Source organism: Megalobrama amblycephala, linkage group LG22 (assembly GCF_018812025.1).
Source record: "Megalobrama amblycephala isolate DHTTF-2021 linkage group LG22, ASM1881202v1, whole genome shotgun sequence".
Taxonomy (NCBI): Eukaryota; Metazoa; Chordata; class Actinopteri; order Cypriniformes; family Xenocyprididae; genus Megalobrama; species Megalobrama amblycephala.
This window is the reverse complement of record NC_063065.1, coordinates 32102853-32121815: the sequence shown is the minus strand read 5'-3', so window position 1 is coordinate 32121815 and position 18963 is coordinate 32102853. Positions and strand designations below refer to the sequence as shown.

The 18963-nt window shown below is 37.9% G+C and overlaps 1 protein-coding gene across 1 annotated transcript in view; it reads left to right on the top strand.

Annotated features, from left to right (window-relative positions):
* LOC125257750 overlaps positions 1-18047 on the top strand; it is a 41899-nt gene extending 23852 nt beyond the window's left edge. The window contains exons 11-15 of the mRNA XM_048174400.1: positions 72-487; positions 599-669; positions 1200-1403; positions 15263-15603; positions 17599-18047. Coding sequence (XP_048030357.1) covers positions 72-487; positions 599-669; positions 1200-1403; positions 15263-15603; positions 17599-17796 — 1230 coding nt within the window. The 3' untranslated portion in view covers positions 17797-18047. The remainder of the gene's footprint in view (positions 1-71; positions 488-598; positions 670-1199; positions 1404-15262; positions 15604-17598) is intronic.
* The last annotated feature ends 916 nt before the right edge of the window (positions 18048-18963 follow it).

Sequence of the window (18963 nt, the reverse complement as noted above, 5' to 3'; positions counted from 1 at the left end):
TTCATAAGCTTGCTTTACCTGCAGACATTAGTTTTCTGCATTACACTTAACCTTCTCCATTCTTCTTGAAGGCGAGTGTGTACGGGGAGGTTGAGGATCACCGTAATGGGACTTACTCTGTTGCTCTTCTTCTGCCCTGGGAAGGTCAGGCACAAGTTTATGTACGTCTAGAGCACTCCAGTGAGGCTGTGCAGATTCTAAATAAATACAGGGAGTCCTCATTCCCACGCAGCCACTATAACGGCCACTTTGAAGGGCCAGGACCCAATAAAACCAGGATCAGTGAAGTAGTACAGTGTAATCTTAAGTGGGGTGCAGATGGAAGTTGGAGGAAAGGCGACTGCTGCTGTGAGTATAAGGATATAAAAACAGGGACGGTGTGGCAGTGTGAGAGACCGAAGAAACTTTCTTGTGACAACCTGGTTCATCACTCAAGAGGAGGTTTGGAAGACCCATTAAATCCTTTTGAGAAGCAACTTCTTACAAAGTAAGTGGGAAAAGATTCAAATTGAATTTCAAAAGAATTGTAGAAATGTAAAAAAAAAAAAAAAAGAAACAAGTGTCAAATATTATGTAATGAATTATTATTATTTCAAAGGGAATTAACAACCGTGGCTATTACTGGAGACAAAATAATAATAAATGTCCTTCCCAACACTGCAGGCATTGGTAAGTTTACATATGATCTATGTTTTGACCATTTAATTTCCTGTTTAGAAAGGAATAACAGGAAAGGGGGGGGGGCTGTAAATGAGTATTCAGATTTTTTTGTTTATCATTTACAAATTGGTTTATGGTTTGAATATTTAATTTGCTCAAGTGGGCGACACTGAACGCCACTCTCATCTTATTGGTCAAGCCGCCCCGTCTTCTGTACATCCTTTGTTGTGTCACACAGAGTTGGTACAGCACTGCCAATGTGTTTACACTTTAATAAAATATTGTGTCACAGTGTTTCGGTGAATGAAATATTCAACCACTTGTACAATAAAAAAAAAATAAGGCCAACTTTTTGTTTTCCTTAAAAAAGCAATCTTCTGTCTTTGCTTTATTTATTTATTTTTCTAAATAGAAAATGGTCAAAACATGCACTTACCACATATCAGAGCACAGATATTATCTGAATTCAAATGTATGGAATAAAAGGAATTTACATAATTATGACAGTCTCTCTTCAAGTAAATGTATCTTTGCTTTAGGCACAATGGAGAGATGCAGATCTGGCATGACGACACTAGTTCCTGCAGGGTTCTATCTGAAAGATGTCTGGAAGTCTTTTGTGTGCAACACCCAACAGTTCAATTCTTCACAAATGGGAAAGTGTCTTAAAAACAAGATCATCTACTTGTTTGGAGACTCTACCACGAGGCAGTGGTTTGAGTTTTTAGAAAGAAAAGTGCCAGGTAAGTTATTCAGTGATATGACTTTGTTGTCAATGTAATTTAATTTAAGACTTGATAGCATGAATGTATAATTTTAAATAAGGAGTTTACATACAGATATGGGGTTAGAATTGTTGCATTATTCCAAATAAACAGATTGAGATTCACAAATAAATGTAAATAGATTCACAAAAATGAATCAAATCCAAAAAAAAAAAATAGAAATAAGACAAATAAATGTAAAGAGTTTCAGAAAAATTTCCTGTAGAATATCAAATATGGACCAATGTACCAATGTACCAATTTTATGGGCCTTATACTTCCTATTTGAGCCAATGCAGATGAATGTGCAAAGTGGTTTCAGGGCAAAACCTCCCTGATTGTAAAGTCAAATGTGATTGGTTGTAGAAAGAACGTGGTCAGCTGTTATTGATTGGCTTGAGTAAATGTTGGGTGGAGTCCACTTATTTGTGGATTTGTCTGCACATCGACGCTAGTGTGTAAGTGTTTCAAAATTCACAAATGTGTGCAGGGATTTACAAATGAATGCCAGGCAGAGTTGTGTTTGTGACATAAAACACATTTGTAAGTATATATCATCTATTTATTTGTGAATTCTATTCATTTGTATAATCCTGACCCCCATATACAGAGGCTACACAAAGTATTTGGACACTCGATATTAATATCTAGATGAAAATATTAGCTGAAAATATCAAAGTGAGGCACCTTTAAATTTAAAAACATTTATAAGCGTTTTATTCTTGCAAAATGTCATTGCCAAAATGTTCTTTTAAAAGTGAAGTTAGTTATGAGAATAGTTCATGTGAAATTTGTTTGCAGATGTTTCTTGGTTTGATATTTTGTATCTAATGAAATGACATTGAGACATAAATCAGTAGTTCACCAAAACAAATTCTGTCATCACTTACTCACCCTCATGTTCTTCCAAAACTGTATGACTTTCTGTCTTCGGAACACAAATTAAGATATTTTGATGAAATCCAAGAGGTTTTTCATCTTTTTGTCCGAACGCCGGCTCAATATTGGTGCTCACATGCTCACATGAACAACGTCAGGCGAATATTGAGCTGGCGTTTGGACATAAACATGGAAGCTCTGCACTGTGTTCAACTGTGTAGTATTAACGCATATTATGCTGTTAAAGTATTCTCGTCACTTCATAACATTAAGGTTGAACCACTGTAGTCACATTGACTATTTTAACGATGTCTTTAATACTTCTCTGGACCTTGAATGTGGTAATTTCTTTGCTTTCTATGGGAGATAAAAAACCTCACGGATTTAATCAAAAATATCTTAGTTTGTGTTCTGAAGATGAATGAAGGTCTTGCAGGTTTGGAACAACATGAGGGTGAGTGATTAATGACAGAAAAATGTAATTTTTGGGTGAACTAACCCTTTAATGCTGATGGTGAGGAATTATTTGCAACATCTCATATTGTACATCAAACTGAGTAGCGTATCACTTTTTAGAGAAACGAGTCATTTGAGAATCATTGAAAAATGTGGTGATGTGCAATGTACAGTGGGTACGGAAAGTATTCAGACCCCCTTAAATTTTTCACTCTTTGTTATATTGCAGCCATTTGCTAAAATCATTTAAGTTCATTTTTTCCTCATTAATGTACACACAGCACCCCATATTGACAGAAAAACACAGAATTGTTGACATTTTTGCAGATTTATTAAAAAAGAAAAAATGAAATATCACATGGTCCTAAGTATTCAGACCCTTTGCTCAGTATTTAGTAGAAGCACCCTTTTGATCTAATACAGCCATGAGTCTTTTTGGGAAAGATGCAATAAGTTTTTCACACCTGATTTGGTGATCCTCTGCCATTCCTCCTTGCAGATCCTCTCCAGTTCTGTCAGGTTGGATGGTAAACGTTGGTGGACAGCCATTTTTAGGCCTCTCCAGAGATGCTCAATTGGGTTTAAGTCAGAGCTCTGGCTGGGCCATTCAAGAACAGTCACAGAGTTGTTGTGAAGCCACTCCTTCGTTATTTTAGCTGTGTGCTTAGGGTCATTGTCTTGTTGGAAGGTAAACCTTCAGCCCAGTCTGAGGTCCTGAGCACTCTGGAGAAGGTTTTCGTCCAGGATATCTCTGTACTTGGCCGCATTCATCTTTCCCTTGATTGCAACCAGTCGTCCTGTCCCTGCAGCTGAAAAACACCCCCACAGCATGATGCTGCCACTACCATGCTTCACTGTTGGGACTGTATTGGACAGGTGATGAGCAGTGCCTAGTTTTCTCCACACATACCGCTTAGAATTAAGGCCAAAAAGTTCTATCTTGGTCTCATCAGACCAGAGAATCTTATTTCTTACCATCTTGGCAAACTCCATGCGGGCTTTCATGTGTCTTGCACTGAGGAGAGGCTTCCGTCGGGCCACTCTGCCATAAAGCCCTGACTGGTGGAGGGCTGCAGTGATGGTTGACTTTCTACAACTTTCTCCCATCTCCCGACTGCATCTCTGGAGCTCAGCCACAGTGATCTTTGGGTTCTTCTTTACCTCTCTCACCAAGGCTCTTCTCCCCCGATAGCTCAGTTTGGCTGGACGGCCAGCTCTAGGAAGGGTTCTGGTCGTCCCAAACGTCTTCCATTTAAGGATTATGGAGGCCACTGTGCTCTTAGGAACCTTAAGTGCAGCAGAAATGTTTTTGTAACCATTGGCCAGATCTGTGCCTTGCCACAATTCTGTCTCTGAGCTCTTCAGGCAGTTCCTTTGACCTCATGATTCTCATTTGCTCTGACATGCACTGTGAGCTGTAAGGTCTTATATAGACAGGTCTGTGGCTTTCCTAATCAAGTCCAATCAGTATAATCAAACACAGCTGGACTCAAATGAAGGTGTAGAAGCATCTCAAGGATGATCAGAAGAAATGGACAGCACCTGAGTTAAATATATGAGTGTCACAGCAAAGGTCTGAATACTTAGGACCATGTGATATTTCAGTTTTTCTTTTTTAATAAATCTGCAAAAATGTCAACAATTCTGTGTTTTTCTGTCAATATGGGGTGCTGTGTGTACATTAATGAGGGAAAAAATGAACTTAAATGATTTTAGCAAATGGCTGCAATATAACAAAGAGTGAAAAATTTAAGGGGGTCTGAATACTTTCCGTACCCACTGTATATTATGAGAAAATGGAAAGAATGCATGAGAAAAAGCTTCTTTTTTTACCTTTTGATGCATGCAAACCTGTTATAGGATGATTAGGAACATTTAAAATAGCATAATAGGGGCACTTTAAGTAAAAAATATGCACTTAAAGTAAATGGGGTCCGATGTTGTTTTGGACCTCACTGACCTTAATTATATTGACAAAGACCGTTGAAGCATTTTTCAAAGTATGTTTTTGTGTTCCGCAGAAGAAATAAAGTCATAAACGTTCAGGGTGAGTAAATGGGTGATTTTTGAGTGAGCTATTCCTTAAAGGGGTCATATGATGCTTTTTCATGTTTTCCATTTCCTTTAGTATGTAATGTGTCTGTTTGTGCATGTATACTGTTTGCAAAGTTGCAACGCTCATAGTGTCCCACAAAGCAATTTATTTTATCTAACAGAGAGCACTGATCCAGACCTGCCAAGAAATCCTTGATCAAAGTCCAAATATTACATACTCAAACTACATGTCACAATGTGGAATATTAGCCTAATGCACGCCCAAAGCCATACCCAAAGAAAAAAAGTGTTCTTGTCATGTCACAGAGACCATTGTGTGTTTGGGTGTGAAAGTGTCGTGGCAGATTCGATGTTTCTTTGTCCCTTCAGATCTGATCTCGAAGAAAAACTCACAGAGTCTAAGTTCCAGGTCTCAGAAAAACTCACAGAGTCGAAGTTCCAGGTCTCAGAAGTATTTAACTTTATTGTCAAGCAACAAAGTGAGATGCCAGCTCCGCATCTGAGGCTCCCTTAGCCGGGGCACAGTTTTATACATTTTTCTTATCTCTTAAAAACACACCACATTAATATCATTGGCTTTTTCTTATCTCTTAAAATACACCAAAGTAATAACATTGGCTGGTAATATTCACCCTAACAGTTATTTTCCATGATATCATCTACGGGGGCTCTTCTCCCACACCTCCTTCCCATGTACTCCCCGACCTTTCTGCCATAGACACTTCACTAATATAATTGCAGGTGTTGCTTATGTAAGAGAATTTTCTTAGTAAGGGTGACCAGCTTCCAGCTACTGTACATCTTTTGACTTCATTTCTCATGGCCTTCTGCCAATTGATGGTCAACCCTTTTCCCATTGGCCAAATGAAACATTGTATCAAAACAGTCAACACTCCCCAGAGGCAAGAGGCCTTCACGTGACACCCTTTAATGATGGTCTTGTTCATTTCGCAGCCACCTGTTGTCTGGTGGAAAATTATCAATGAAATATGCTCAGTGGCCAAGTAAACTTGTTTGATCCTTACAGTTAAGTAGGCCAAGAGGGCCTCACAACACTTCTAGCTTTTATAGTAAGCAAACAAATTCTACAATTGTTTTCTATTGGATGGATAAAATACTCCATCAAAAGCAAAACCACTTTTGCTGTCAGAGATTACAGTTGTTTTCAAGTCAAGTCAAGTCAAGTCAAGTCACCTTTATTTATATAGCGCTTTTTACAATGCAGATTGTATCAAAGCAGCTTTACATTGATAACTGGTACATCATTTTTGCTGCACAGCAGCTCTTCAAGAATAGTGTCAGTGCAGGCAGATCAAAGCACTGTTGAATAAATGTCAAGAATACTGTTGAATATTAAATGTCAAGTCAAATGTCAAGTGTCCCCAACTAAGCAAGCCAAAGGCGACAGCGGCAAGGAATCCAAACTCCAACAGGTGACATCAGGTGGCAAACAAGTGGCAAACTGCTTACACACAAAATCCTCACTTGTAACATAATTTCTGAAACCTGACACTCAAATGCCAGAACCACACACCAAATCTGCAAACCTATTCACTAATTCTTGGCCTTCGTTTTCAATTTCATAAAACACTTTTTGCAAAACACAACACACAATTCTATATGTAAGTCTCTAAGTATCTTGATATCCTTTTTCAAACACAACCATTGTTTCTGTCCAACTACACATGGTTGATGTATTACTTTTCTTTCGTACTGTAATACTGTATTCACAACCACAAATGCTTACCTTAAAAAAATAAATAGTTTGGTTTCAATCTTGCTTTCGTGTTTACTGTGAATTTTTCAACATCTCTCTGCCAATTACTTTCAGTCTTGTACAGAAATGTACATAGGACAGGGGTAGGCAACTTCGGTCCTAGAGAGCCGCTGTCCTGCAGAGTTTAGCTCCAACCCTGAGAAAAAAAAAAACCCTCACCTGTCTATAGCCTAAAGCTGCATTCACGTCACCTCGTATTTACCGGAATCTTTAAATGACAACACGTGATGTTATATTCAGAGCTGTTCACGTCCTTTTGGTCCTTATACTGGGAATTATGCGTTTCCATGGCACCACTATCAACGCCTAATAAATCAATCTACAGCGGTCAGGTGGTACAGGCGGCCACGTGGTACATCTGGGAGCTTTCAGAAAACTCCCAGCTTTACAAGCTGTAATTACGAGCTCTACGAGGATGTGAACGCTTTTTACAAGCTAGAATCTTGTAACTACAGGAATTACGAGGCCGCGTGAACGCACCTTTAGTAATCCTGAAGAGCTTGATTAGCTTGTTCAGGTGTGTTTGATTAAGGTTGGAGCTAAACTGCAGGACAGCGGCTCTCTAGGACTGAACTTGCCTACCCCTGACATAGGAGCTCATGAAAGAAGAGCTTTAGGTTTTGAATAACTGTGTGTATATGATATATACAAAAATAGAATATTATGGCAAACGTGTTTGCAACATAAGACAAATGTTTGCTTTTGAGATGTGTTTGTGATATTTTGAATGAAGTGCTTCATTTTGCAAGAGATGTGAGGCATTTTGTGTGTGCAATTCTTGGATTTGTGTGTAAAGTTTTGAAAAAAAAAACAGGCAAAGTTTTAAAAATGTGTGTAAGCAGAGATAAAATTTATTATCAACGACTTATAATAATAAGACTTGTCAGGGATGAATTTTTACTCGGACATGACTCAGACTCGAGCATTTGGGACTCGAAAAATGTTCCCAAGTCTAACTAAGTCCAGGGATTCTGTGAAATATGCTCGGGACAGTTGACGGAATTGTCACTGGCCAGGGGTGCGTTTCCCGAAAGCATCGTTGGTGAACTATGGTCGTAAGTCCCATTGAACTCTATTGGTAACGACGGAACTTACGACCATAGTTCGCTTTGGGAAACGCACCCCAGATCGGATCAGTACTGCATTGTCACAAAAGTCAATCATTCACATGTCTAAGAAACAGAAAGCGCCTATCAGTCAGCGTGCAGATGCTGAATTAAGTTCTCTTTCGCATCTTATTGTGCTTCTACACACTTAAAGGATTAGTTCACTTTTAAATAAACTTTTGCTTATAATTTACTCACCCCCATGTCATCCAAGATGTCCATGTCCTTCTTTCTTCAGTCGAAAAGAAATTAAGTTTTTTGATGAAAACATTTCAGGATTTTTCTCCATACAATGGGCTTGAATGGGCACCAGACGGTTCAACGTCCTAAAGACAGTTTCTGTGCAGCTTCAAAGGGCTTTAAACGATACCAGACGATACCAGACGATGAATAAGGGTCTTATCTAGCGAAACGATCAGTCATTTAAAAAAAAAAAAAAAAAGTTTAAGTTTTATAAGCACAAATGCTTCTCCTTGCTCTGTTCTCGGATGAGCGTTCGTGACGTCACGTAATACGCAATTACGTTGAAAAGGTCACGCTTGACATAGGCGGAAGTACAGATTCGGTGTTTACAACTTGAACGTGCAAATACTAACCCTGCGTCTCGATCAGCTCCCTAGTTCCCTAGGTCGTGAATCAGTATATCATGAAAGTGAATGTGGCTGATTCCCTGATCAGTGCCCTGACTACTGAACTAGGGAGCTGATTGAGACACACGCCGTTTACAAAAAAAAGGTAAAACAACTAATGATTCTTCCTGTGTCAGTACCACCAGACAGTCATACCCTTCTCCATCAGAACAAAAACACCTCTGGGTCGCACACCGGCCGCGCACCTTATATACGCGCGAGTTCAATTTTGAATGGACTCCTGATAGAAGAGCTGCACAATGGGAGTGTTTTACATCAACAGGGAAACGTTACATATGCTTTAATATTTTAAAACTGATGTATCTTGCAGCACAGGGTGAAGTCAGTATGTACATTAACGACAATTTGAGAGAAATATAATATACATTTTGATTTAATGTAAACAATGTACATGACGCTCTGTGGCGCAGCAGGATTTTGAACAACTTCCTGGGCGCCGCGGACAGGCACTGAATGTCGCCGCCGGACACTCATAGAAAACAATGCGTTCGAAATTTTAAAGACGTACGTGGCTCTGCGCTGAGCTTCGCGTCCGGTGTGCGACCCCCTTAAAATGCTGTTGCTCAGTAACGGTGGAAATTTTGTCCGGTAATGCAGCGAGATGGAAACAAGGACTCACCGACTGATTCTAATGGCGGGATTGAAATGGTCCAGTCGTGGCAGCATCTAGATTCTTCCTCTGTTGGCAATGGTTGGCATTTGCCACATGTGCACCACCACGTCTCGTTAGATCTTTGTCTGCCCAATGCTTGAGAGGTGTGTGTCGCGCAACAGTCTCTTCCATCTGCCTAATTTATTCCTCTGTGTATTCCAGTTCAAAAGGTAGGGCAGGCGAAAAACTCATCTTCTCCTCGTCCGACATTGTTGTTTTACCTTTTTTTGTAAAAGTGAACTTTTCAACGTAATTGCGTATTACGTGACGTCACGAACGCGCATCCGAGAACAGAGCAAGGAGAACATTTGTGCTTATAAAACTTAAAGGAGCTGTATGTAAGAAATCTATTTCAATTAATCATAAAATGGCCCTGATGTGTCACTAGACATTAAGAAATCATGTTCATTTCAAATACTTATATCACTGACAAAAGTAGTCCGGCCAGGATATTGTCATTTAAAAAGTGGACTTGCAGCCCTCAACTGATGTTGATGTTGTCATTTTGTGTTTTGGCCTGACGCGCCTCCCTCCACCTATCTACCAATCACGAAGTCAGTAGTGTTTCGGGATCCGTGTTGCCAGCTTTGCTGTAACCTACAGTCGAATAAAAATGTCTGTTACTAAATCAAAAAGACCTCGTTATAATTCAGAAATTCGTCATGACAAAGTCCGAAATAAAACCAGAATTTGTATTGGAGATGCTTTTGAAAGATGGAGACGGCTGAAAACGAAGAAGAATTTGAACACAGACGCCAACGTTGCTAATTTTCTCCTGGACAGGTAAGATTCATCTGTGCTTGGCTAACTTGTACTTGATGTCAATGGACATTTCATATATTCATGACAGTCGAACAAAGTTATGCATGTTTGTGCAAAGTAACATAACGTTAGCTCACATGGACGTATGCTCTGTCATTATGCTGAGACGCTGAGGAAAACAACATTAGCACGACCATTATGGCAATTTGAAACGTAATTGAGACAGTAGCCTAATGTTACCTCAGTAAAAATGATTCGTCATTTGTTCTTCACGTATATCGTGGACTAAGTTACACATGCTGCAAGTTGACCTGTATGACCATTGCTAATGTAATTTAGTTACTCTAACAATATTTTCTGATGGAACTGAAAACAAACCTGTGATAGCCATTGGTGATATTGAATTTGTCCCGCGTTATAATTGCTGTGAAGCACTACAGTAGGTGCAATTCCAAGGAAAAATAACTTTTTCTAATGTCCATAACACTAATGAAAAGCACAGTGTAGCCTATGATGTGAAAAATTTGGGCCATTTGGAACTTTTTGTAGCCTACTTGTTTTTCATGCAAGTTCTACAGCCAAAAATAATAGAATGTCATGTATTCTTTCACATCTCATATTTTAGCGTTATGGACGTGTGCTGCAGGGTAAGTAAAAAAATACAGCTGGCCACTTTCACTTATAGCATCAGCTAAATGAATAGCTGTATCTTTGATATTGGTTACACATAGTGACATAGGCTTGTGCTTGTACTTACATTAATGACAGATAAATAACGTTACAAGTTAGACTAACAGTTGCCGTTCTGTCTGTCACGTACGAGCATAAATCTTTACGATTATACTGTCACATACGAGCATAAATCTTTACGATTATATTTAACTAATGACAATTAGTACATTTTTTAAATACATAATTACTTATCAAAATATCTCTCATGAAGCATAAACAGAATTAACAGAAAAAAAACTGTGTACGTCTGTTCGTCACTTGCCATTGGAAGCTCATTGAAGCAGCCTACGTTTCTGCTGAATCCTGCAGCTCATCTGGCAACCTCGAGTCAGGGGGTAGGGGGAGGGGATACACCGCTCTACAGTATTTTTATAGTGATTGCAGTACCAGTTTAGGCCACAATCCTACATACAGCTCCTTTAATTTTTTTTTTTATTTTTAAAAAATGACTGATCGTTTCGCTAGATAAGACCCTTATTCATCGTCTGGTATCGTCTGGTATCGTTTAAAGCCCTTTGAAGCTGCACTGAAACTGTCTTTAGGACCTTGAACCGTCTGGTGCCCATTCAAGCCCATTGTATGGAGAAAAATCCTGGAATGTTTTCATCAAGAACCTTAATTTCTTTTCGACTGAAGAAAGAAGGACATGGACATCTTGGATGACATGGGGGTGAGTAAATTATAAGCAAAAGTTTATTTAAAAGTGAACTAATCCTTTAAATAGACACACAGTTATGTCAAAAGGCCCGTCTCAGTGAGTATTCATGTAAACACGGTCCAATTATGTCTTAAGTGAATGTAAACAGCTGGGAGAAAATCAGATGTGTAAGTATATTGGATCCGTGCATTAGATCTTAAAGTGACAGCAGCCTAATAAACCGGCTGCTGTCGATGTCCTTACTGATAATCAAACAACAAAATAAAAAGAGAGAATGGTTCACTTCTCTTGACTGAGTAACTTTAATAATAGTCATTTATATTTAATGCATACTCTGATGATTATGCACTGTTTATGTTTTATTTGTATTACTTTATTAAATATCTGTAGTTTAAACAGGTAAGGGAGATGAACTTCTGCTGCTAGGTCCATTTCTTGTTATCGGTCAGGTATTTTGTAATGTAGTAGGTCAGATGAAGAATGAATAAGATTGCAAAAAGGTTCAAATGACAACAGTATTAAAAACAAAACAAAAATCAGGTAGGGTTATGAATGGTTAAGGAGATTAAGGAACAAAACAATACAGTGTGTAACACACAAACAATACACAACAATAAACTGAATGCAAGGAGTAACTTAAATATGCAATGATAACAAACTAAATGACAAACAGGTGTATTGATTGCATTAGTGTCTATGGTAACTAAAGACTGGCCGGAAACTAGAACAAAGGAAACATGTAACTTAAAGAGAAACAAACTTAAAAGTTCATGAAAATGAAACGTGACAGTACTTACTTTTTGCTGTTGTAATAAAATTATTTTTTTAAAACATGGTGGTAGCTTCTAGTTTGAAAGAAAAAGAATGTTTCTAACATCTTTGAAGCAGTAGTTTACATGGGTCAAAAACAACAGCAAATCTGTTTTATATACTAATTATTGCTATAGTTTTTTCTACACTGTAAAAAAAATCCCAGTAAAATTTACGGTAAAAAACCGGCAGCTGTGGTTGCCAGAACTTTACCGTAAAAAATACAGTAGCAACGTAAAAAAAAAAAAATCTGTTAAATTTACGGTAAAATAACGTATTTCATTAACTGATATAATGTAAATTTACCAACCTAATTAAGTAATATCTGTTTTGTACCTTTATAATACACAGTCACCAAACACAGTGGTGATGAGAGTCACATGATGAATCAAAGCTCATCACAAGCAGCTTTTCCACAAGCTGAGAAGGACAACACTAGCATATAGAAGGTGCACACCGTGTCATTCACACAAACACTAAACACCATCATGGTAACATGCATGAAATTTTAAAAATGCAATAAACATTATATTTAACAACATTAGATGTAACATAAAACCCTAATGTACATAACTGATTAGAAAAAAATGAGAAAAACTAAGAAGAAACAGAGTTATTTCACCGAAAATATATAAAATGTGAAGTGTCACGCAGGGAATTGTGGGAATGTCAATTTACGTTTTTTCACTGTAAATTTTACAATGAATTGTTATTTTTCACTTCCAAAAACTGTGAATTTAACGGTATTTTACCTTAAAATTACATTAAATGTACCGTTAGATCTATTACAGTTATTCACCGTATATAGTACGGAAACTTTCTGTAAACCAATTGACAGTTTTTCACCGCAGCATTTTTACAGTCTTTTACTGTTAAAATCACGGTCATTTTTTACAGTGTATGGTAAATACGGAAATATACAGTATTTATATGCAGGTGTACCTTGTGTATATAGGCAGGCAGGGCAAAGCCCTACCAAAATATTCATCAACTTGAACACATAGATCAATACAATAAACTTCCAATAATGTAATTTGTTAATCATAAAAATTTCAAAAAAAGAAAACAGTTTTGAGTTGACCCTGAATTATGGAAATTACATGTAGGACCTTTATGCACAGTGCATGCTGTTGTAAAGACTGTAGAACTGTCCCTTCACAGCCTCATTTTCATTCATAAAAAAATTCAATATGGCATCTACCCTGTCATATAAAAACCACACAAAAATGCACAGCCTTTTTCAGGATTCATTTTCAGCAGGTTCCAATAGGCTGTTCCCATTCACCAAGCTACCCCGATTACCACCCCTGCCTTGAATTCATACATTTATATCGATGGATAAGTCAAGTGCTGCCCTTTAGCTTTTTATATTAGAAAAGCTGTTTTACTCAGAAATATGTCACAATACAGAAATCAAGTCGGCCATTACATGACTTTAAGATTGCTGAGCAGGATACTAATTATGAGATGATGTAAAAACAAAAATCAAAATGGCAAGATGCAATCAAGGTTTGCTTTTGTTACATTTAAAATTTACGTTGCTTTTTTATAAGTTGTTAAGGTTTAAATAAAGATATTGACTCAATGAAATACAGTATTGTTTTGTTGGACTCAGACTCGAACCTTTTGGACTCGGACTTGACTCGGACTCGATTGGTTAAAGACTTGGACTCGAATCCAAAACTACTACCAACACTATATTTGCATTGTTTTAAGTGTAGGTTTAGGATTTGGGGTTGGAATGGACGTTAATAAATCCTTAAAACCATGTCACACCACATGAATATTATGCTGGTAGCAGAATCTGATAATCGTCAGAGCACCGGCTATTTACAAAGACTACTTTGTGAAATGTTCTTCTCAAGTTGTGCTTGTAAAGGTTGCTTCAGATCGGAAACTGATGGCCTTATTATTAATTGTGTTTACAATTGCTTTAGAAGCCTTGGAAGCTGAAGAGGCATTACATTTAGCCAATCACAATGTGCTGGCTCAGCTGGCCAATCGGAGCACTCTGGGCTTTTCGGAAGGAGGGACTTTGTAAAAATCAGCGCATTTCAGACAGACTGTGAATAGAGTCACAATGAATCACCCCTGTAATGCATTTTAACCAATTCTATTACACCTAATAATCAAAATAATGAACTTTTAAAATAGCATCATATGAACCCTTTAAGTGCCCATTTATTTCTTTGGGCTGCTGTACTGTGCTCAAAAATGCGGAAAAATCACGCAATTTCAGATAGGGCTCCAACCCGGTTCAAGGAAACAAACAAAATTTCAACTGGAACATAAAAACGAAAACTAAATCAAGTTTAATCGTTCTGAACAGAAACGTTTATTTGAAATTAAAGACTAGAGAGACAAACAAATTAATCAAGTAAATAATAGTATCCTGGGAATTGAATCTAACAGATGAAGATTGCAAAGATCATAGTATAGAGAATGAAGGACAAAAGAAGTAAGATATTTGCAGAATGAAAGGAGAGGTAGAAGAAATGAAGCAGGACAAGAAGCAGAAGAAGTAGAAGTAGCAGAAGAGCAAAATGAGGGCAATGAATATATATGCAGGAAACTTACACCCCCTTAATCTTGTGTTTTGGTCTAATAAGACAAGGTCAAACAGATTTATCCATTATGTCATAGTTGGTGTAACGCCTAAGTCAAATGTCAAAAATAGATTGATATAGAAGGTGTTGTTTTGGAACCTTTAAGATATTGCAGATTGCATTATTTCATGCCTGCAGAGATGGAAACAGAGCGGGTCAACATTTTGATACAAAGGTACATCACATAATTAATTCTGATGGAAATACACCCACTCAATCTTACAGCACAGAAGAGACACCAAAGATCTTACATTTGGAAATAATCAAACATATCAGAGCATATAGTAGAAGATATACAGTTGATTAAAGAAATCAATAACATGTAAAAGAATAATAATATATAGATAATAATAAATAAAATAAATTATATGAATAAAGATATTATCATAAGCATTGGCCATTTTGGATATACCACTGATTGATTGCCAAACTAAAATATTAAACAGAACGATAAAATAATGTTTTAACTGGATAATGGTAATTTCAAATAAACATTTATGTTCAGAAAGATTAAACTTGTTTTCTTTTTTTTTTATGTTCCTGTTAAAATTTAGTCTGTTTCCTGTTTTTGTTATCGTTCCTTGAACCGGTTCGGAGCCCTGCTGCTGTATACAATAAGCAAAGGTGATTTAAGAAATTAATAAAGGAATGAGTCTTATGTAACTTTCACTTCACTTCATCAACATCTTTTTTAGACATAAAAAGAATGGACCTCCACACTCCTCGTTCCAGTGGACCCCTGATGGCTGTAGAGATGAAAAATAATATCATTGTTCACTGGAGGCCACACGGTGTCCCTTTGCGATTTCCTATAATGCTCATTACTGACCTGCATTATATCAGCAATGATATTGATGAAATAGCTGGTGGTCCTCATGCAGTCGTTGTCTTTACAATCTTTGCCCACATGGCCTATCACCCAATAACATTTTATGTGCACGAAGTGGCCAAAATCCGTCAGTCTGTTGTTGCACTGCTGAGTCGTGCACCAGAGACTACCGTCATCATCAAGTCTGGAAACACTGCAGGACTAAAGGTACAATTGCTTATTTTAGTTTTCTTGTGATATTTTGTTCAACAAAGAAAAAAAAAATTGGGTGCATTTGTTCTGATGCCGTTTATTGAAAGTCTAGAAACACTAGGGTTCAAAGAGGTGTCTCTGTATTTAGGCAACACTCATACTACATTTTGGTGTAATATTCCTTCATTTAAAAGGGTAGTTCACCCAAAAATGAAAATTGTCATCATTTACTCATATCATTCCAAACCTGACTTCATCTGAGGAACACCGAAGAAAAGGTTTAGCAGAATGTCTGAGCTCTCTTCTATACAATGAAAGTGTTGAAAGCATAATCAAAGTAGTCCAGGTGGATGAGGAGGATGAGTGGGTGAATTACACTTTTGGGCAAACTATTCCTTTATTTCTACTAGATTTAGGATTTAGTGTCATTTCTTTCCATGCTATGAGAGGCATCATGTGACAGACAAAAGTACAATAAAGTACAGGGCTCTATGTCCAGTAGACACAGTAGCAATAAATACAAACAATAGAATTAATGTAGATTTTTCCTATCATCTTGTTAGCGTGCTGTGCTGCAGAGATGAGGGGAGCAGGGAAATCCACAATGTAACAGGCTTTATTAGCAATCCAGGAATATCAAATAGCATAACACACATTAAACGACATCAAGAACGGACCAGGTGTGCAGGGAGTGTGTCCAACTTAAAAGGGAGTGCTGACGAGGACAACAGGTGCTGGGAATCCGGGGAGATGGCAGGTAGACTGATGAGGGAAGTGCAGACAGGTGTGGGACCATGGGACCATGGGAAGGGCTCCGTGGGACCATGGGACCATGGGAAGGGCTCCGTGGGACCATGGGACCATGGGAAGGGCTCCGTGGGACCATGGGACCATGGGAAGGGCTCCGTGGGACCATGGAGCGGGTTCAGCGAAGGCTGGAGCAAGATCAACCCTTCCTCAATGGCTAGCGCCTTGGGCTGCTCGACGGCAGAAAACTCAGGAGACTGGGGCTGCTTTGCAGCCTTCTTCCTCTTAGGCCGTCTGGGCCCAGCGGAAGATTTTTCAGTGGCCATTGGGGATTTTGGGTCCAGCAGGACACCTGGAGAATGCCCACTGGAGGGGTAGGCGGAGGAAAATGGAGATTGGTGAACTGGCCAGGCCACCTGTGGTTCTGGGGTGACTGGACGAGTATCGTATGATCTATCAAGAACCTCTTCAATTACAAACTCGGAACAATTTAGAAACAAAATCAGATTAATTGCATCGACTAGGGAAAAATAACAGGCAGGTTCTTTAAAACGAATCATGTCCACGTCCAGCCCCAGCGTTTAAACAGGCATCTGGCCAATTCGCCAAATAAGCAAGCTCGACAAATTCCTCCACATACCTCTCCAGCAAACGACCGTCCTGCCGAAACCCACAGAGGCGATCCGATGCTGTTGACTGCTTGGGAGGTACAGGAGATACAGGAATCTCAGAGACAAGAAATAAGCCCATGTTTTGTTGTGGAATTCCAGCGGTATTGGTCCATTCTTCTGTTAGCGTGCTGTGCTGCAGAGATGAGGAGAGTACAGAAATCCACAATGTAACAGGCTTTATTAGCAATCCAGGAATATCAAATAGCATAACACACATTAAACAACATCAAGAACGGACCAGGAGTGCAGGGAGTGTGTCCAACTTAAAAGGGAGTGCTGACGAGGACAACAGGTGCTGGGAATCCAGGGAGATGGCAGGAAGACTGATGAGGGAAGTGCAGACAGGTGTGGGACCATGGGACCATGGGAAGGGCTCCGTGGGACCATGGAGCGGGTTCAGCGAAGGCTGGAGCAAGGCTGAAGGCTGGAGCAAAACACATCTATGTCTTCATACATTTTTATATTATATTCTTTAATCATATTATGTCCTGTTGTTTTATTTGTACGTGTGTCCTGGAAGCATGGTGTTTTACCTATAGATTTTGTAGTGCATGCCGGCTCTTTTTGATGATTCTGATCTGTGTTTTTACAGAATATTTTTCAAAGTGATTGGTATACAGTGCAGATGAACACAGTGATGCAGGAGATGTTCAGAGATATTGATGGAGTAATCTACTTCGATGTCTGGCAGATGACTTCCTGTCACTATCTACGTGAAGATGTTCACCCAGGCGCTGTTATCATTGCTAATGAAATTGACATGTTTCTCTCATATGTCTGTCCTTCCTAATACATTCAGACTCAACCACATAGAATAATATGTGACCCTGGATCACAAAACCAGTCATAAGTTGCACGGGTATATCTGTAGCAATAGCCAACAATATATTGTATTGGGTCAAAATTATAGATTTTTCATTTACATAATTTTAACTACATTTTCAGTTACATCATTGAACAGCACATTGGTCAGCTGTAGTTGTTTTTAATTGTGCTTTATAAATAAATTAAGACATTTATGCCAAAAAAATCATCCAAATGTTCAAGTAAAGATCATGTTCAATGAAGATATTTTGTAAATTTCCCACTGTAAATATATCAAAATTTTATTTTTGTCAGTGGATTGCTAAGGACTTCATTTGGACAACTTTAAAGGCGATTTTCTCTTGATTTTTTTTTTTTTTTTTTTTTTTGCACCCTCAGATTACAGATTTTCAGATAGTTGTATCTCGGCCAAATATTGTCCTAACAAACCATACATCAATGAAAATCTTATTTATTCAGCTTTCAGATGACGTATAAATCTCAATTTTAAAAAAAAAAATTTACCCTTATGACTGGTTTTGTGGTCCAGGGTCACATATTTACCTTTCTTTCTTACCGTCATATACCAATGTACATACAGACTTTAACAAAATGTTAATAAATACCCTTATGAATAATGCATATGAACTGGGTTACGCTTTATTTTAAGGTGTCTGTGTTACAGTGTAATAATTATACATTTAAGTACTGAGTAATAATAATGAACTACATGCACCTATGATAGGATTAGGATGTGGTTTAGGGTTAGTTGCATGTAATTATACGCATTACTATATTAACTACGTGTAACAATGACTGTAAACTAGAGTAAATAAATTCTATTAGAAAAGTAGCATAAATTCATAATTGTAAATTATGTGAATGTAATAATTTGTAAATAAAATGATCATGTTACAACTGTTTTATCTGTACCACTCATTTATTGAATCTACTGAATGTAGAACTTAAAAGTAGAAAGATTTAGTCTATAGAAATAGGCTATTGAGTTCCAAAGTCACCACAAAAGCAGTCCATATGACTAAATCACTATATTCTGAATTATCCAAATTATCTGAGCGAGACCTGTCCAAAACAGCAGCATATATCAACCATAAACATGATCAAAAACAAAGTCATTAGCATATAAACACGT